This window comes from Symphalangus syndactylus, chromosome 22 (assembly GCF_028878055.3).
Source record: "Symphalangus syndactylus isolate Jambi chromosome 22, NHGRI_mSymSyn1-v2.1_pri, whole genome shotgun sequence".
In the NCBI taxonomy this organism is placed as follows: Eukaryota; Metazoa; Chordata; class Mammalia; order Primates; family Hylobatidae; genus Symphalangus; species Symphalangus syndactylus.
The window spans coordinates 68,660,080-68,681,454 of record NC_072444.2 but is presented as its reverse complement, the minus strand read 5'-3'; the positions used below and the strand labels follow the sequence as shown (position 1 = coordinate 68,681,454).

Genomic DNA, 21,375 nt, shown 5'->3' with positions numbered 1-21,375 from the left:
GAAATTAAGAAAAAAACTTAATTGGCCCCCAGATGAACAAGAAAGCAGGAAAACATAAGGGCAGCAAGTAGAAACACAAAATATAATGGTAGAGAGAAGTCCAAATACACAAAGTATTACAATAAATTAAACACTCTAATGTTGCCAGCTAAAACAGATATTGAAAGATTGAATTTTAAAAATTCAGGTAAATGGTGTTTACTAAAGACACATCCAAACCTTAAGGGCATGGAAAGATTGGAAGCAAAATTCTAGGAAAAGAAAAACCAGCAAGTACTAACTGGAAAAGGCAAGTGCTATATTAATATTAGAAAAATAGACATTAAGGCAAAAACCATTATTGAAACATTGTTAAGAATAACAGTGGCTAGTGCATAATTTAGAAAAGTATGAGTCACCTGAAAGACACAGCAATTCTAAACTTGTATGCACCAAATAACATATATTCAAAATATGTGACACAGAAATTGATTAAATTGTGAGGGAAAATTTAAAAATCTACAACCATAGTGGAAAATTTTTAACACTCTTCTCTCACTAATTGGTAGATCAAGCAGACAAAATCTTAGGATATAGAGGATTTGAACATACAAATTTTAAATTTAATATGATGGATATATATTGAATCTTGAACCCAACAGTTTGAGAATATGAAAATTTTCAAGTACACTTGAAGCATTTACCAAATTGACCACTATGATGGTTAATTTTAGGTGTCAACTTGACCAGATTAAGGGACACCCAGACAGCTGGTAAAGCATTATTTCTGAGTACGTCTGTGAGGGCATTTACAGAAGTGATTAGTGTTTGAATCAGTGGATTGAGTAAGAAAGGTCTGCCCTTGCTCAGTGTGGTGAACACCACCCAGTCAGCTGAGGGCCCGAATAGAACAAAAAGGCAGAGGAAAGCTGCATTAGTTTGTTTTTACACTGCTGACAAAGACTATACCCAAGACTGGGCAGTTTACTAAAGAAAGAGGTTTAACGGACTTACAGTTCCACGTGGCTGGGGAGGCCTCACAATCATGGTGGAGGAGCAAGCCATATCTTACAAGGATGGCAACAGGCAAAAAGAGAGAGAGCTTGTACAGAGAAACTCCCGTTTTTCAAACCATCAGATCTTGTGAGACTTACTATCATGAGAACAGCACGGGAAACACCCCCCCCCCCCCGTGATTCAATTACCTCCCACCATGTTCCTCCCACAGAATGTGGGAATTGTGGGAGTTACAATTAAGATGAAATTTGGGTGGGGACAGAGACAAACCATATCACCCCACCCCTGGCCCTTCTCAAATCTCATGTCCTCACTTTTCAAAACCAATCATGCCTTCTCAACAGTCCCCCAAAGTCTTAACTCATTTCAGCATTAACTCAAAAGTTCACAGTCCAAAGACTTATGTGAGACAAGACAAGTCCCTTCTGCCTATGTGCTTGTAGAATCAAAAGCAAGTTAATTACTCCCTAGATACAATGAGGGTAAAGGCATTGGGTAAATACAGCTGTTCCAAATGGGAGAAACTGGCTGAAACAAAAGAGCTACAGGCCCCATGCAAGTCCAAAATCCAGCAGGACAGTCAAATCTTAAAGCTCCAAAATTATATCCTTTGACTCCACATCTCACATGCAGGTCACACTGATGCAGGAGGTGGGTTCCCAGGGTCTTGGGCAGCTCTGCCAGGTCCTTTGCAGGGTACAGCCTCCCTCCTGACTGCTTTCACAGGCTGGCGTTGAGTGTCTGTGGCTTTTCCAGGTGCACAGTGCAAGCTGTCAGTGGATCTACCATTCTGGGGTCTGAAGGATGGTGGCCCTCTTCTCACAGCTCCACTAGGCGGTGCCCCAGTAGGGTGTCTGCATGGGGGCTCTGACCCCACATTTCCCTCTGTACTGCCCTAGCAGAGGTTCTCCATGAAGGCCCCACCTCTGCAGCCAACTTCTCTCTGGACATCCAGGCATTTCCATACATCCTCTGAAATCTAGGTGGAGGTTCCCAATACCCAGTTGTTGACTTCTTGAGCCCTATCAGGCTCAACACCACATGGAAGCTGCCAAGGCTTGTGGCTTACACCCTCTGAAGCTGCAGCCTGAGTTCTGTGTTGGCCCCTTTCAGCCACAGCTGGAGCAGCTGGGACACGGGGCACCAAGTCCCCAGGCTGCACACAGCACAGGGACCCTGGGCCTCACCCATAAAACCACTTTTTCCTTCTAAGCCTCCAGGCCTGTGATGGGAGGGGCTACTGTAAGACCTCTGAAATGCTCTAGAGACATTTTCCCCATTGTCTTGGTCATTAATATTCAGCTCCTTATTACTTATGCAAACTTCTGCAGCTGGCTTGAATTTCTCCTCAGAAAATGAGATTTTCTTTTCTATCACATAGGCTGCAAATTTTCTGAACTTTTGTGCTCTGCTTCCCTTCTAAAAGTGAATGCCTTTCACAGCACCCAAGTCGCCTCTCGAATGCTTTGCTGCTTAGAAATTTCCTCCACCAGATACCCTAAATCATCTCACTCAAGTTCAAAGTTCTACAGATCTCTAGGGCAGGGGCAAAATACCACCAGTCTCTTTGCTAAAATATAACAAGAGTCACCTTTGCTCCAGTTCTCAACAAGTTCCTCATTTCCATCTGACACCACCTCAGCCCAGACTTTATTGTCCTCATTGCTATTAGCGTTTTGGGCAAAGCCATTTAATAAGTCTTTAGGAAGTTCTAAACTTTCCCAAATTTTCCTGTCTTAGTTTCTGAGTCCTCCAAACTTCCAACCGCTGCCTGTTACCCAGTTTCAAAGTCACTTCAACATTTTCGGGTACCTTTTCAGTAGAACCCCACTCCTGGTACCAACTTATTGTATAAGTTTGTTCTCTTACTGCTGATAAAGACATACCTGAGACTGAGCAATTTACAAAAGAAAGAGGTTTAATGGACTTACAGTTCCATTTCACTGGGGAGGGCTCATAATCATGGTGGAGGAGCAAGTCACATCTTACATGGATGGCAGCAGGCAAAGAGAGAGTGAGCTTGTGCCAGGAAAATCCTATTTTTAAAACTATTAGATTTCATAAGACTTATTCACTATCATGAGAACAGCATGAGAAAGACCCACCCCCATGGTTCAATTACCTCCCACCAAGTTTCTCCTGCAAAACATGAGAATTGTGGGAGTTACAATTCAAGAAGAGATTGGGTGGGGACACAGCCAAACCATATCAAAAAGTGAACTCTTTTTCTTTCTCTCTCTTCTGGAGATAGGATACCCTTCTTCTGCCCTTGGACACCAGAACTCCAGATTCTCTAGTCTTTGGACTCCAAGACTTGCCTCAGTGGCTACTCCCTGCACCCACCAGGTTCTATGGTCTTTGGCCTCAAACTGAGAGTTACACCATTGGCTTCCCTAGTTCTTAGGCTTTTGGACTTGGACCAAGCCATGCTACTGGCTTTCCTGGTTCTCCATCTTGCAATGGCCTATTGTGGGATTTCTCAACCTCCATAAGCACATAAGCCACTATCCCTAATATGTTCCCTCACATATATCTATATCTCTTTCTGTGTGTGTGTGTGTGTGTGTGTGTGTGTGTGTGTGTGTGTGTGTATTCATTGGTTCTGTCTCTGTGGAGAACCCTGACTAATACAATCACTAATTGGGCTTTAAATAAAACCTCAACAAATATAAGAGGTGATCTGAATATTATTAATTTAGAAATTAGACAGTAGATTTCAACACAATGTCACTAAATTAGAAATAAAAATCAAAAATCCTCAATATATTTGAAATGTAAAATATATATAAAGTAAGTTATGAGTTGAAGAATTTCAGGAGATGAAAATATTACATGGCAAAACTTGAGTGATATTCCTTCTACTTCCTGAAAAATTCAGTCCTGAAGCCATTAGGTGGGATAGACCAAGATAGGAGGAGCTGAAGTGTCCAGAGGTGGTATCAGAGCCCATGCACAATAAGAGCATCACTCTGGGATGGCAGGCATCCTCGCATGGGGAATCAGCCTTAACAGGGTGAGGAAATATTCACACAGGCAGTTGATGTGGTTGGGGGAGTCAGAGTCCAAACAGGGAGAGGAGGACATCTGTGTAGGGCAAGCGTTCATAGTGGGGATGGAGATAGATTGCATAAAGTGGGGTTGATTGCATAAGTAAATATCAGAAAAATTATGGAAGCTAGCCTTCTCACCAGTAGAGAAGGTATCTACATATATGGCAAGAGAGAAAACTAGAATGAACATGTGAAATTGCAGGTGTCAGCATGGACTCATGGTATTCAATATATAGACATAGACATAGAAATTAATTTAGATGTAAATAGGTGGTATACATACACATATACCTATCTGGGATAGGACCTGGAAGTAGCAACACTCCAACAGGAGCATGTACAGCACCCACATCTTGGTTTTGAGGTACCATTTTACATAAAGGGAAACAGGACTTGGAGAAATGGCTGATTCTGGGCCTAGAGGAGAAAAAAATTCAAGAAAGCCTGGAACTTATTGTGCCAGAAGCAAGGAAGTATTTTTATAATGATAAAGATATGTCAAAAGGACTTCGAAGCCAACTTAAAAGGGTTCTTACTGACCAAATTGGCCATAATTTGAGTGCCAAAATTGATACGGATAATATCAGTGATAGTAACTTATGATATTCAGTAAAATATGAGGCCTTACAAACATAAATGAGCAAATTAAAATGTGATGAGGAGTGACATATTTACATAGTACTATGGTTTAAATGTATGTGTTCCTCCAAAATTCATGTTAGAAACGAATACTCAGTTTGTAAGTATTAAGAAGTGATTATGTCATGAGGGCTCTGCCCTCAAGAATGGATTAGTGTTATAATTAGTTATAAAAGAGGTTGAAGGAAGCCTAGTGAGTTTTTGCCTCTTTTTGCCCTTCTGCCTTCTGCCACTGAGGACTTAGAAACAAGATGCCATTTTGGAATCAGAGAGCCACTGTCATCAGACACCATATCTGCCACCACCTCAGTCTTAGACTTCCCAGCCTCCGGAACTGGGAGACATAAATTTCTGTTGCTTATAAGTTACCCCATCTCCAGTGTTAGCAGCATGAACAGACTAAGACACATAGTTTCAAAGTACCTGCTCCCAAAGGGGGATAAAGGTAACTTTATAGTGGAGGAGCCTAGCAGACATCTCTTTCATGAAATGGTCAAAGTAAGTATCAGTTACTGAAACCACCCATGACCTGGTAAAATGCATTGAGAAGAACACAGCATCACTGCTATGATATTATAACCGGAATCTATCATAAGGAAACATCAGACAAACTTAACTGTGGGAAATTCTATAAAGTAAATGAACTCATCCTCAAAAGCATTGAAGTCATAAAAGTCAACCACAGACCGAAGAATATTCTAGGCTGAAAGAGACTAAAAAAGATATATTAGCTAAATGCATTGTGTGATTCTGAACTGGATCTTTTTATTTCAAAAAATATCATTGCATTAATTGGTGAACCTGGAATGTGGTCTGTAGAGTAAAGAGAAGTGTATCCAAGTTCCTTTCTGATTTTATTGGTTGTTTTGAAGATAATAAATTCTTATTAGTAGAAAACAAACATGAAAGTGTTTGGGGGCTAATGAACCATGGGCTTAATTTACAAGGAAAATCAAAATATTTGTACTATATGTACAACTTTTTTGTAAATTTTTATTGTTTCAAAATTTAAAGAAAACATCCAATAGCAAAATTTTATAATGCATGATGTGGTTTAAGTTGTACCAAGAGGTAAATGTATAGCCTTCACAATTTATAATTAAAAAGAAGAAAGATGAAAATTAGAGCTAGATGAGGTGGCATGTCCCACTCACTAGAGAGGCTGAGGAGGATTGCTTGAGCCTGGGCAGGAGTTCCAGGCAGTAGTGCGCTATGATCACACCTGTGAATAGCCACTGCACTCCAGCCTAAACAAAATAATGAGGCCCTGTCTCAAAGAAAGAAAGGAAGGAAACAAAGTAGTGAATTAACTCTTCTAGTCAATAGGTTAGGGAAAAAGTTATAAACTCTGAGAAAAGGAAATTAAAATGCCAAACAACAAAATTAATGAACTAGAAGACAAAGAAACAAGAGAGAGGATAAGTGATGACCTTTATTCACCTTTGGGCAGTAGCTAAGGCTTTCTTCTTTATTTGTGTAAGCAATGGATGCTACAGCAGAAAGACAGAGGAAAAAAGAGTCAGTTCTCAGCTTTTTGAATTTCAAGCCCCTTGGCATTTGTGTATTACACAGGAAGGCCCTAAAGATCTCAAGACATGACAATTTCATGGACAAAAGAAGGAAAGCACAGAGAACAGAGCTTTGATGTTGGTGGCATCTCCGTGAAGGGACTTTGTGCCCTGACCCTCTCACCTAAGTTGAAAGAAATGCTCATAGGGCAGGAGAATCTGGCAGCAAAAAGCTCTATGGTCTTATATCTTGGGAGGCCAAGGAGGCCTTCAGCCTCACCAATTCCAATTCCTCCATGCTCGCCATAGCAAAGGAGCAGTAGGAGAGAGGTGATTTTGTGGGGTGTTCAGGTAACCAGTCTGAGAAAGCTTCTGCATTCCCGACATCCCAAATGGGTCTCCGAACAAGTCACATAGCTTCTGTAGGCCAAAAATGCTGAGCGGGACTTGGCCTAAGAGGCCTCATAGTGGGTATAGTAAGGTTAGGGTTAGGGTGGGTTTAAACAGAATGGTAACATCTCAGAGACTTGCTTGAATTGACACTGTGGGACCAGAATGGGCACTATATCTCTGTTGATGTCAGCATGAAGAGATGATGACTTGTCCCCTTGTTCCTCAGTAAGCTACCTTCAACAGAGTTCTAAAAATACCCCAATGGCTCTTTTATAAGTTATGAGACACATGGATGGATGGACGGATGGATGGACAAACGAATAATAAAAGGGAAATCCCTAAAGTACATCAATTTAAAAGCAACTGTGTTTCAGGACTTCACCTGGGAAAGCCACCTAGTAGAAAGCCAAACTACCCTCATTCTGTCGTGCCCATCTTCACACTGCTTTCCAAGATAGCAGCAATGAAGGGTGGGAAAAGAATAGGTTCTTATATCCTTTATCGTTCTGCAGCTGAAATAGTCCCAAGGTCAGTCAATAAGCAAGTGGCTTTGCCAAACGGCACATTAGAGAAAAAAAAAAACATCAGTGGGAGCTTCAGAAACTGACAAGTGTTTAAAAAACGACGTGTCTTCCAAGTTTGCTTTTTATTGAAGAAAAATAAAGGGCATTGGAATTATTTTCTGCCCTGTTTGGAATCTTATCTTTTTATCTTGGCCTTTCTTGGTTTTTATTTCTATACTTAGGGAGATCTTAGTGGGAGCAAATGTGTAATTCTAAAGCAGTCTACAAATGTACACTCACATAGCATAACCAAACCACAATTTTATGCAGATTTTTTTCTGTGTCTTAGATTCTGCAGTTCTTAAAGGAAAATGTGAATGCAATGGTGTGTCACAACTGCAATTAGAGAAGTCCAAGGGAAAAGAGTACAACACGCTGATCAACCTTGGCAGTCCCCACATACAGCGTGATTATATTGTAATACTGTTTGATGCAATCGTATGTTTGATCAGTTTCAAGAGATGAATATCACCTCACTTCAAACAATATGATACAGTCTCATTGTATGGAATTATGGCTGCTGTCAATCAGCATATGGCATAACCCTTAAAGTGCCGTCTTTGGGGAATGTCATAAAAATGATTGCAACACTTGCATTAATTAGTAAGTTTTTGCACTAAAACCAAGCAAAACCTGTCAAGACAATGTATCTTCTATATCTCTGTTCATTTTTGTTATCATAAAAACATGTATATAACCCATACATGCATATACTCAGCTGATTAGCTGAACTTGTTAGAACAGCCATGCTAATAAAAATATTGTAAGTGTGACCCCCTCTGTATGGATCAGTAAGCTATCTTTTCCGTGTTTTGTTTGATGATCCCATGAACCAACTATCTTATCATAGTGAGAGATAGGTGGAAAGTAAGGACAAACATTAGATTATCACCAGGTCTATGGTCTCAACAAAACTCAAAATTTAAGCTTGACAAATGACAAATAATGGCATGTGGACGTGTTTACATGTGGTAAATATAAAATCAGAGTCTTTGGAATGTTATTAATTTCACATTATCAAGGTTCATGGACACAGCATTTTGAGGAAATAAGAACTGTGATCTATTTTTACATTGGCTATGAAATAATTTCCCTCTTGTTTGAAGATATTTATTATTTGTTATTGTCTTTGTCTTAGGTTTTGCCGTCATCACCTAGTAATACATGATTTTACGACCTTGACCTGAGACTTCACACACTTTCCCAAGGAGGCTAATACCAGATTCAACCATGTTTGTTGATTGTCTATATCACCAGAGTATTATGAACCTTTTCCCAAGGAGTTCCTCACTCATCATGTCTCCTGGCATCCTTCCTACTTTTCCAGTGTCCTTTACTCCTTTATCAACTGAGCAATTATTGCTGTGATAGTCAGACTTCTAAAATGGCCCCAATGTTTTCTGTCTTCTGCTATTCCTGATCTTATGGAATCCTCTCCCTTTGAATGTGGACTGATCCCAGTGACTTCTTTCTACTGAATAGAATATGGCCACAGTTATTGGATGCCACTTCCAAAATTAGATTTTAAAAGACTATGCCTTCAGTCTTGCTAGCAGAGTCCCTTTCTCTCTTGCTGGCTTTGATAAAGTGCATTTCCATGTTAGAAAGCCCCACATGGCAAGAATCTGAGGGAAGCCCCTGGCCAACAGCCAGGGAGGAACTGAGACCCTCTTTCCAGTCACCTGTGAGGAACAGAATCCTGCTCAGCTACCACTGAGTAAGCTTGGAAGGGGATCCTGTCTCAGTTGAACTTTGATGTGACTGTGCCACCAGCTGATATTTCAATTGCAGCCTTGTAAGAGACCCTAAAGCAGAGGACCCTGCTAAGCTATGCCCGGATTCTAAAGCAGAGGACCCTGCTAAGTTGTGCCCGGATTCCAAATCCACAGAGTCCGTGGAGTAATACATGTTTGTGGTTTTAAGCCACTAAACTTTGGGTTTATTTGTTACACAGGAATAGACAACTAACACACCTTCAGTTGTCCCTTGGTATGAAGGGGATTGATTCCAGGACCCGTGCAGATACCAAAATCCACTGATGGTCAAGTCCTTTTGTATAATAAAATGGGGTAGTATTTGCATATAACCTGTGCACGTCTCTAGATTACTGATAATACCTAATACAGTGTAAATGCTGTGGATATAGTTGTTATACTGTGTTGGTTTTTAAAATTTGTATTTTTTATTGTTGTATTATTTTTATTTACTTATTTATTTACTGAGTATTTTCTATCCTTGGCTGGTTGAGTTCACAGATGTGGAACCCGCGGGTGTAGACGGCCGACTGCACAGCTTCTTTTGTAGTGACGAGTAAAATAGTGCAGGGGGGTAGGCATCATCACACTTGAGCCTTCAAAATATAGAAGGTTTCATACTACTGGCAGGTTTTGTGGAAATGCTGATCACATCCACAAAGACCTATGTGCAGTCTCTATGACCTTCCAGTAAAGATCCTACCATCATTCATGGGCAAGAATATTGACCAGTGTTTACACATTGGATTAGGATTGTAAAGTGTTGAAGCATAAAGCTGCCCTTTCTTTTTCCAATGCAAGTTTTGACATACTGGGACTGTGGAAATATCACATGGTGTATATTAATGTCACCAGTGCTACACAGACACACCTGTCTTTTATAGATTCTTTCTCACATCCTCACGTTATGTTGGCAGCTTGTTGAATTCTAGGCTTTGGGGTAGAATTTTTGACAATTCTACTAGAAGCTTGAAAAAATGAGAGGTAGATTGTCTTCTGTGATGATTTGAATAATAGGTATTACAACAGGGTTATGTAATTTGTGAAATATTTTATTATTTACTCAATTTTCCACATTTATAGGGGCCACCAGTGATGAAAAGTATTTACAACAGTCAATAATCAAACACTTTATTTTGAGATTTAATACATGTATTAAATCTCTGCTGAGTGTTTTTAACCTAATATTACGAATGTACTGTTTCATTGATTCATAGCCCCTGCTGGTGTAGAGACAACTCAGTCAGAAGCTGGCTGGCAGAAGGAAGCCAGTTTGGTACCGGACATGGTCCCTGGGTGGGCCAGGTGTGATTTATCAAGAACTGATTTATTTGAAAGTTCCCAAGTACACTAGGATTTAAAACAATGATGAAAAAAATACCTTTTTATTAGATTAACAAATATTTTTAAAATGAATTATACTCCGTTTAGATTATAAGGAAAATGGCTCATGCACAGTTGGTGGGAGTGTAAATTGGCACAACCGTCTTGGAGAGCAATTTGACAAACTATTTCAACACTGTAAGTCCGTTTCATGTCTAGGAATTTATGCCAAGAAAATAAATCTGAACTTGCAAAGATGTTAAAAGATGTTTACGAAAGCACTGTTTATAAGAATAAAAAATTTATGCAATCTAAATATCTGTCAATAGATTTAAATACATTATGAATTATACAAAATAAAGGCTACAATAACCAGTTAATGAGAAACATTTGTACCAAAGAGTGGTATCAGCAATCTATTATTAATTTTTAGTTAGTATTAACTACACACACACACACACACACACCATGGCTCCAACCTTATTAAAAAAAATGACAACCCTGTATAATCATGGGCAAACTACTAAGAGCATACACCTACACCAAATCATTAAAACTGGTTTTCTCTAACAGAGAAATTATTGTGAGATATTTGAATATTTTGCAGCGAGCATGTATTATTTATTAGTCAGAAAATAGCTATTTTCACTTTGAAAAAATTCTAGATATTAATTTTTGTCTTTTTTGGACACTGAAAAAAAATTCAACACATAATCATCTGTTTCATTTTGTCCTCCAGTGGCTCATCTATTTTTTATTTCTTAGATCAGTTAGCATTTATTAAGCACCTATCATGTGTCTAGCACTGTGGTTGTCACTAAAGAAACAGATAAATGAGACAATCTCTGACTCAAATGAAGAAGACATGAATTTCACATGAAATAAGGTTTATAGATGCTCTTAGAGTAGATGCGAGATAAGGTGGGGGTCACAGAAGAGAGTGATCAATTTAAAATTATGAAACAATTCATGAATATGTGTGTGATCTTTGCAGGTATTCCATCCACTACAAAATTACAAATATCTTGAAACTGATTTTATGGCATCTACTTTTAATATCATCTCCATAAGGCCCAGAGTCTTGCTGATGGTGTGCCAAGTATTCAAAAAAATACCTTGGCATTCAATCAAGATAGTCATTGCTGGAGTAGTGCTTTTCGAACTTTTGGAATTTAAGACTCACATTCAAATACTAGAATATGCAGTGGTACATTGGAATGGATTTAAAAATTCGAAGCACACTAAGCAAGTAAGTAATAACTTCAGGCATAATAAGGTCTTTGTGTGTTTATAAAGTACCTAGAGTATCCAAGATAAGCTAGTCACATGCTTCCCACTGAGCAGTAAGTCAGTGTTAGAGTAAAATGTTTATATTCTAATAACACTCGTAGGTTAACTATATTTGTAGGAACATATATGTAATTCATATAGAATATATATGTAAATACACTTACAGAATGCATACTCATACATGCATATCCAGGAAACAAAGATTTAGTAACCACATGCACCTTTTATTACTGCTTCGACGTTTTTTTACTTATCACAGATAGCAAATTGGATGAAAGAGCAACTATCCAAGTCAACATTTCATCAGAACAGACATCAATAAAAGCTAATTCCCAACGTTTGACGGCACACCCCTACAGGGTGGAGTGCACACCACTAAAGGGTGTTTTACCAGAGACTATGTGCAGAAGCAGAATTGTCGCAAACGTCTTGCATCTATTTGTTTTGTTAACAGCAGCGAATCTGTACAGGTCTGGGGGAATCTGAGTTATTGCCTCCTCCTCAGAAGAAGTTTGACCGTGGAGCATAGGGCAGAGTGAGAGACCAAGGCAAGTTTTAGAGCAGGAGTGTTAAGTTTATTAAAAAGTTTTTTGAGCAGGAATAGAAGGAAGTAAAGTGCACTTAGAAGAGGGCCAAACGGGCGACTTGAGACAGTCAAGTGTGTGGTTTGACCTTTGACTTGGGGTTTTATATACATTGGCATGCTTCGGGGGGTTGCGTGCCTTCTCCCCTGATTCTTCCCTTGGGGCGGGCTGTCTGCGTGCACAGTGGCCTGCCAGCACTTGGGAGGGGCTGCGTTTGCAGTGTGTTTACTAGAGTTGCACGCATGCTCATTTGAGGTTTTTCCCTTACCAGTTGAGTGTTTAAACTCTGCCATTTTGCCTCTTAGTGACTTGAGGCATTTTTCCCTTACCAGTCTGGTGTTCCTAGAGGAAGGTCATCTACCAGTTAAACTCTGCCATTTTGCCTCTTGGTGTGCATGCTTAAGCCCACTCGTCCAGCTCCTGAGATCTTATCGGGAAGCTGCTGATCACCAGTTTCAGGTGTTTCTGTCTAATAGGAGAGGACCGTTCCCTGGCACCAGCTGCAACCAATTATTATTTTAGAGCCAGCTTAACAACTGCCTGGCCGCCACCTGACATTCCTGGGAGGGCGGCAGCGTCTCCTGCTCTGCTCATGTCTGCCTGACTATCTACTGTAACACTTTCAGTGGAGCCAGTTAGTTGGTATCTTTGTTCATATTTTTTCTTTTCTTTTTTTTTTTTTTTTGAGACGGAGTTTTGCTCTTGTTGCCCAGAGTAGAGTGCGATGACACCATCTCAGCTCACTGCAACCTCCACCTGCCAGGTTCAAACGATTCTCCAGCCTCAACCTCCGGAGTAGCTGGGATTACAGGCATGCGCCACCACGCCCAGCTGATTTTGTATTTTTAGTAGAGAGGGGGTTTCTCCATGTTGGTCAGGCCGGTCTCCAACTCCCAACCTCAGGTGATCTGCCCACCTCGGCCTCCCAAAGTGCTGGGATTACAGGCGTGAGCCACCGCACCAGGCCTGTTCATATTTTTTAAGAGATGATGGTACTTGAAAAAAAAATTATTTGAATAGTTTATTCAGGAAGTACTTGCCCCCTTTATAAAGGTTTTCATATCTTATGCACAGAGAATGGTAGAACTCCCACTCTCCTTTCTCATTTTCCTGTCATCAATCAGATGACACACTGAGTGAAGAAAAGAGGTATGACTGTAATCCCAGCACTTTGAGAGGCTGAGATAGGAGGATCACTTGAGGCCAGGAGTTTGAGACCAGCCTGGGCAACATAGCCAGGCCATGTCTCTATTAAAAAAAAAAAAAATAAACAAAGGAAAGAAAACTAGGTGGAAGAAGAGAAGTAAAAGACAAGACAACTGAAGAACAGAAGAGAGAAAGGAGCTGAAATTTTGAATGTGAGTACAAGTGCCTCAGTTTCTTCATCTATCACTATGAAAATGTCAGGACATTCGTTGTTAGTAATGACTACTTGGAAAAAGAGTTCTTTGGGATGAATACAGCTATGTGCAACTTAGCTGGAATTACATTCTGAAATCTGTGAGACCAGTGAGACATTGTCTGGTTGAAAAGTCTCTAGGCTGAAATCAAGCTGTAGAGGGTCTATGTAGTCCAAGCTTTCGTTAAATGACTGTGCAATCCGGATCACATTATATGGCCTAAGTGTGTTCCAGTATCCCTATTCGTTGAAAAAAGGAAACAGTGTCTAAGCTACGCGTCTCAGACGCCTCATGTGAAAGTGTAAGAGACATTGAGTACGTAAGACATTTCAGTACGAATGTTCTGAAAAATTCAAAACCAATGCAAAATTCAGACCTCAGAACCAAATAAAGTTCATTTTTCCCCCACTAAACCATTAATGAATGACTTCAGTTAATAAAAGGGTGTGACTTGCCAAGGAATGGATTAGTATTCATTATAAAAATTACATTATAATTAATGCACTCATTAATGATCTACCAATCAATATCAATTGAAGGTCTATTATTTTAAGGAGGATGGGCAATTAGCAGTTTGACACCATGAAAAAGAGATAACCAGCTGACTGATGGGTCCCCATCAAGTTTAATTTTAATTTGTTTTAAAAGGATCTTCTTTAGGAGTGAGTTTAGATGCACATCACTCTTTCTTCTTTCAGAAAATGAATATATATGTTGTTTAAAAAGCATATCACAATGACAAAGAATGAAGTCTGGCATATGTAGCAAGAAATGAGCACATCTTCTAAATGGGCTGGATGGTATAGTGTAAGTTCTATTCTCTCGCACAGTAATATAACTGGATTGCTCTTTAAATTAAGTGAATTAGTATGTCCGCTTTCTCTTAATGGAATCAGTTTTGATATACTCTTTGTTCATGCTGTTACTGGCTTCAGTCTAAGGTTTCTTTGTATTAACTTTTTAAAGTTACATTACAAAGAGGTTTTAAGATTTCCCAATAGGCTTTTATTTAACTGAAGCTTTTGATCTCAAACCTGCTGGGGCCTAGTGAAATCCTTACCAATTCTCCAGTAACTCCTCACTATTGGAATTTGAAAAGACCCACCTGAAGGATTTAACTCCCTGTATGGCTTCAGCCACCCTTCAGATCGTGCTATTCAAGCAGACAGCGAGGGGTTCTAGTGTACCCTTTGTGATCGCTAAGTAGCCTAAGGTGTCCTTTGCAGAAGTTGTACTCCTGAGGAAATAAAAATCAGGAGGACATAGACCTATATACCTTGTTTCCTGCTATCTTCAGTTAAAGGGGGATGGCAGGGGGTCTGCTTAACATCCTTTGCTACCTAAATACCTTTTGGACATGGGAACTCAATAAAAGAACTTTCATTGCATCCATTACCCTACTGCAGTGCATAACAAATTAGATTTAAAAGGCTACTTTTTTTCCCTTACAGCAATTTCCATCATTTTCTTTAAAATTTCAATTTAGTGTCTAGTGACAGAATATTCTATAATGTACTTTAAAACTCTATAATGTCAATTATACTAACTGAATATTATTTCAAAGAATTAGGCTTATGTTATTACAGAAAAATCTTAGTTTAAAAGATCAGGTAAAGAGAGAAGTAGAGAATTGATTCATGCTTAAAAGGTGTTAAATATAAAACTAGATAAAACAAATACTGTTTCTGGAAATCTTTTTAAAAATACAAATATGCATTAATTTTCTATTTAACCCTCAACTCCCAGTTTTAGAACAATTTTGTATTTTAAGTTGAAAAATGTTAATGCCAAATATTAACCTATTTTTAGAAAGGGTAAAATAATTCTAAGAAAGTTCCCAATTATAGTATTTAGATATCTTTATTTCATTTGAAAACTCCATCGTGCAGAGATTTTAGAACATGTAAACAACAGTAAGCATGAAAAGCAAATAAAACTTCATAAAGAACACAATATTTGCTGCTGTGTGCAGGAAGAACAGATGTAGCTATGGACCACTTCTCCTGTGTAAACATTTATCTTTACCTTTCTATTAACCTGATGTAAAGCCTCTTCATTATTAAAAAATTATTTAAATTCTACGTTGATAAATAGAAATCAACTTATTCCTATGTTACTTCTTTGTATCAGATGTTACTATCTGGGACAAAGCCTCAAATTAGCTTTATATCACAGAACCAGAAAGAAATATGTGTTTCCAGAAGTTGTAAAATGTTTGCCATTTAGTTCCACTGTGATTCGAGGGCATATTCTCTCACACTGTACACGCGCCACATATTACTAGACCTCAGAGGCTCATCCATCTCAGGGTGGTTTCACCCCCTTTGAGCTCTTGTGTAACTACGGAAAACCAGTCTTGAACAATCTCAATTCTGAATATGTGGTAGAGTTGTCAGAGAATGTTTTCAGTCTGGGTTTGAGGAATAACGTTACCATGCCTGTAGAACATGACATAATTGTTTCATATCTTGAGTTATTAATTTCCATAAACATTTGTTACACATCTGATTTGTAGATCTTTATGAGTAGCTGCCTAGTGGAATGTTCTTTTCTGCATTTAATAATAACTGATTATATGAAGATAAGATGCTATGAATTCTTTCTCTGGAGAAATAGGGCTCAAAGACTTGCAGAATTGTGAGAATGGGGGAAATTATGAAAAAAATTTGGATTTATATCGATAATATAATACAAACGTTACTTAAGATACGTTGTGTTCCAGTAATACTCTGCTCCTTTGTAAAAGCAAACAAACAAAAACTATGCATTTTTAATGTGTGGGCAAAAGGTTTAATAAAGTATTTCTCATAATCCAAAATTTACCCTCATCACTCTTATTCATAGTATAAATAGTTACAATTTTGGAGATGTTAGTCTTGCAATATTTATCATTTTAAAAATATAGATCACCTTTGATTAAAAACGTGATACTTTCAAAAATTTAGCCTTTAGGGATACTCACAAAATTGATATAGCTGTACTTAGAAGAATGTTCATTAGAGCATTATGTGTGAGAATAAAAAATCATGGTCAATCTAAATGTCCATCAATGTGAGATTGTTAATAAGATATCAGATATCCCTGGCAACAGTACTATTGTGGTTTCATGCCTACAAAATGTCAAGAAGCAACTAGTTAATGGACACGGCAACCACTTTGAGTAGATGTTATTAATTTGACATTTTATGGGTTTAGAAAGCAAAGCACAGATAAATTAAGTAACTTGTCAAAGTCACAGAATTACTAATGCTGGGGCTAGGATTCTAATGCAGCTAAGCCGTTTGGTCCCAAAGCCCACGATCTTATCCCTTCTATTATGATGCCCATAGAGATTCCAATAATGAGGCAGTTTTAGACAGCTTCAAATGGAAAAGATGTCCAAGAATTATTAGACATAAAAAAATGAAGTCACAAACAGAAGGTATAGTATGGCGTCATTCTGGTAAAAGTTATATACATATTAGAACACTTGGAGAGGAAATCTGAAGAATTATTCACCAGGATGTTTATATGAGAGTTTCTGTGGGTGGGAATCTCCATTTCTGTTTTATGTATCTGTAATATTTAGATATGTTATAAAAGTGTATGATAACAATAGATAATTTTCCAATTATATTTTGATATTTTAAAAAAACTAACAACAGCAGTGAATTATTTTATCAACATATGTAGTATTATTTTCAGAATCTCAAGTGCTGGCAGTCAATTTGGCCTTTTTTTTTTTTTAACAAAGCAGAAACAAATTGTATCACATAGAATGTTCATAATATGGACATTAATTATCACAGTTGGTGTTTGAGGGAGGCTGGTGTTCTATGATAAAGCTACAACACTGAGAGTTTTTTCCTCTATAAGCAAATTTTGCAAGTGATTTGTCTTTTAACTGTTGAATAAAAGCACTTTTTATCAATAGTTATACTTATTTTTATTTCACATTCCCTACATTAGAACATGAATATTAATTCTTTTAAAGCTTTTTATTTTTTATGGAAGGGGGATTCTCTCAACCTTTCCAATATATAAAAACACTTACTCACATTTGCACTTATAAACTGCTTACATGGGCAAACGTTGCATTCCAGGATCCTAGGGAGGGAACTTCTGCATTTTATTCTGAAGTTACAAATGATATTTAATACACTACTGGGCTAAGCACTAGGTTTAGGCTGGCTCTAGCCCTACTTTATGCGTTTCAGCATTGAAAAAAAAATCAGTAATGGGTAATGCTATCAAAAATGCTAATCCAAAGCTTTGCTTATGGATATCATATTATTTTAAAAGGTAATAGAGAACATTCCCTGTAATCAAGAGTGAGTCAAGGGAAATGGCATCTAAGGGAGCATGTCAGCCAAACAGAAAACTTGACCCAACACCAAGCTCATTGTCAGAATCACAGCTGCCTCATCAACCAATGAGACTGAAAGGGAGGCAGCCGGGAAGTCAGGTGCCGAGGCTGGAAAGACTCTGTGCCAGACCCATTGGCAGTTGGCCCTTCAGCTGCTGTACAGCCCCGGTAGGGGCCCAGGGGTATTGAATCTGGTTTTGGACCACAGAAGGAGAGTGAAGTGAAGTACAACCAATATTATCAACAGCAAGATCGTCAAGTGAGTCCTGATAATATATTCATGGAAAGCTATATTGTTCTATTTCTAGGTTCTGTAGGGAAGGAGGGCCCAGGGAGAATGCATGTTGCAACTCTGCAAGTAGAATCTACCCCTCTGCCCATAGAAGCTGGTTGTGGTTGTTCAATTTTCCTTTACCTTTTTGATTTCTGCAAGTGGCATGTTTTGGTTGCTAAGGAAGGTCTTGCAAAATATGAGGTGAGACGTCAATACTAACTTTAAAAGGGGAGGTATGGCCAGAAGGAACGTAATACTCAGATTTTAAGAAGAAAATGGATTTTTGAATTTGGCATTATTAACAGAGAGCTGTCATGTTCCTTTCCCTCAACAGAGAAAATAAGTGACCCAAAATAGAAAATAAATGACCCTTTCTGTGATTAGCAACTCACTGTGTTTGTTTAGTGTCAAGAATGCTATTAGTAACTAATAAAAATTTATAATCATGAGATCACCTCCCCAAACAAAAATGAATAAACAGAGAATACATCTTTATAGCAAGTCTAATGACACCTTTGCAGCTAAGGAGTCTGGACCTAGCAGAGTATCCTGCATGCCTAGAGCAGGCATTTCATAAATGTTGAAAAACGAGTGTAGTTTGCTGAATATTGAACTTGCCTTTGCAGTCTGTATCCCTCCCCAAATAATCAGCCTGTTGTGTGAACTCCAGATTTATATTATTGCACTGTCACTTTGGTGCTGAGATTTGGCATAATTACTTTAGGAAAATATCCCTTATTGATACACTCATTAGTCCACTGTAGTGAGTGGCACCTGATATGGGACCCTAAACCTGATACATTCTCAATAAATGCTTGTTAACCTGAATAGCAGTCACTAGGAATTGTGAGACATTATGGGGAGTATGAAAGACGTTATAGTTTCTTATCATTTATTTACTTGCTTATTTTTACTTTTTTGAAGATGGGTTTTTAAATTTTTGAAATTTTCCACCAGCTTTATTGAGGTATAATTGATACATAATAATATATATTTAAAGTATATAATATAATGTTTTGATGTATGTACACATTGTGAAATGATTACCACAATCAAGCTAATTAACAAATCCATCACTTCACATAGTTACCTTTATGTGTGTATGGTGAGACACTAGAGGTTTATTCTCTTAGCAAATTTCAAGCACACAATACATTATTATTTAAACTACAGTCACCATGCTGTACATTAGGTATCCAGAACCTATGCATCTTAGAACTGCAAGTTTGTACCCTTTGACCAATATCTTCCCCTTTCCACCAGTTCTTACCTTTTAATGGGAGATATGAAAGGTACAGGACAAATACAAACGAAATATAATAGAAATATACTAACATATAAATAACTTTGAAAAGTATCATATACATACGCAGACATAAGAGGCATTTGTCGTGGCCAGAGGTTAACTTTCCAGATGGAAGTTATGGAAGTTATGGAAGAGATGGCTAGAACTTATGATTAACTGCTAACATTCATTAAACAATTTCTACTGGCCATGTACAATGCTTTAGATGTATTGATTATCTTACTTGATTTTCACTACAAACTTAAAGTAGGTAATACTATTTTTTCCATTTTACGGATATGAAAACTAGTGCTCACGTTGTCAAATTAATTGTCCAAAATTAGTAGAGAGGCAAGCCAAGGTCTGCACTCAGAAGATCTGGCTCAGACACTTCATATAAGGACGTATAATCATATGAAAAAACAGGAACCTTATGGTCATAAATCTTGAAGTCTTGTCACATTCTTCAGGCATAACCACAGCTGCATATTTAGGACTTAGTTGAGAACTGGGATATCATTCGGCTAAGAGTGTATCTCTAGGAACTCAGTTAACTTTTTGTCCTATTGGGGGCCAAGAAATTGAGACCCCCAAAATATGGTACTTTGGTGTGATGAGTACTTTGAACTGTGGAAATTGGAATGCCTCAGAAACAGCCTCAGAAGCAAAGTCTCTCTCTGATTTTCTCTTGCCTTTCTGTCTCCTGCTCCCCTTTCTCTTCTAAAATGAGTCACAGAAACTAGAATTCCTCCTTCCTTAAGGTGGGTCATAGAAAGGAGAACCTCTTTCCTCCAAGCAAATCACAACATGTAGAAATACGACTTTAATCTTCTCCACCTTTCTGTTTAGGATCTGGTCAGAAGAGATTCTCTGAGCTAATATGTCCAATAGTCGTAAGACCTCATTCCAGAGGGCTCCTGCCTGATACCCAGGAGGAAAGAACACAAAGGAGCCAAGAATCTGAACAGACAGGCCTTGCTGGGTTCCCCCTCTGTCTGTTACTGTTAGATTCTTCATTTTCTGTCCAATTGCATTTCAACATGGCTGTCCACTCTTCATGGAATCTAAGATTAAAAATTGACACTTTTCCCTGGGTCTTGGGTCTTCATTCGGAAGGCTCCCGTGTCATGATAAAATAAATTTGCTATGTTCTTGTCTCGTGAACCCGTCTTTGTCGTAGGAGTGTTGGCCGTGACCCTTAGGGGAGTGAGGAAGGGGATCACCCTTTCTCCCCCTGGTCTCCTCACAGCCAGGGTTGGTAGCTGTCCTTTCTTGATTGTCACTATCCTCATGAGGTTCTCCGTCCCTGCTGTTGTAGGAACGCTGCTCCTTCCCATTGCCTACCCTGATGCCTCACATCCATATGCTTTGGAAACAGGCTTGGGGATCACATACACTGTGCTCATGTCTCTGTCTCTGTCAAGTGACTCTGTCTCCAGGACACGTCAGAGACCCAGGCCCTCAGGAGGTATCAGTCTTTGAGTAAAGCTGAGGTCATATAGAATTGGCATGGCCAGGTGTGGTGGTTACTTTTCTATGTCAACTTGTCTAGGCCATGATAGCTCGTTTTTGGTTAAACATCAGTCTAGATTTTTCTGTGAAGCTGTTTTTTAAACGTGATTAACATCTAAGTTAGCAGACCTGGAGTAAAGCTGATTACCCTCCATAATGGGAGTATGGAGTTCTCCTCCAATCAGTCGAAGGCCTGAAGAGAAAAGACTGAGGTCTCCTGGGAAAGGGGGAATTCAGCCTCCAGACTGTCTTCAGACTCAAGACATAGTACCAACTCTTTCTTGGGTCTCCAGCCTTTGGCTTGCCCTGAAGATTTCAGACTTGCTAGCCCCTACAATTACATGAGCCAATTCCTTAAATCTGTCTCTGTCTCTCTCTCTCTTTCTCCACACACAGACCCACACCCACAAACACGCATACATACACACATATATACACACCCAAATATCCTGTTGGTTC

General features: G+C 38.7%; 1 protein-coding gene across 4 annotated transcripts in view; it reads left to right on the top strand.

Annotated features, from left to right (window-relative positions):
* The window catches only part of GTDC1 (glycosyltransferase like domain containing 1), a 452,114-nt gene extending 441,572 nt beyond the window's left edge, over nucleotides 1-10,542 (top strand). For 2 of the 4 annotated variants that reach the window (XM_063631327.1, XM_063631326.1), the window contains one exon: nucleotides 8,288-10,542. In XM_063631327.1, the coding sequence (XP_063487397.1) occupies nucleotides 8,288-8,317 (30 nt within the window). In that variant the 3' untranslated portion in view covers nucleotides 8,318-10,542. Of the gene's footprint in view, nucleotides 1-3,247; nucleotides 3,517-8,287 lie in introns of those variants that run through there. The other 2 variants (XM_063631323.1, XM_063631324.1) reach the window with 1 other exon arrangement.
* Nucleotides 10,543-21,375: the final 10,833 nt, after the last annotated feature.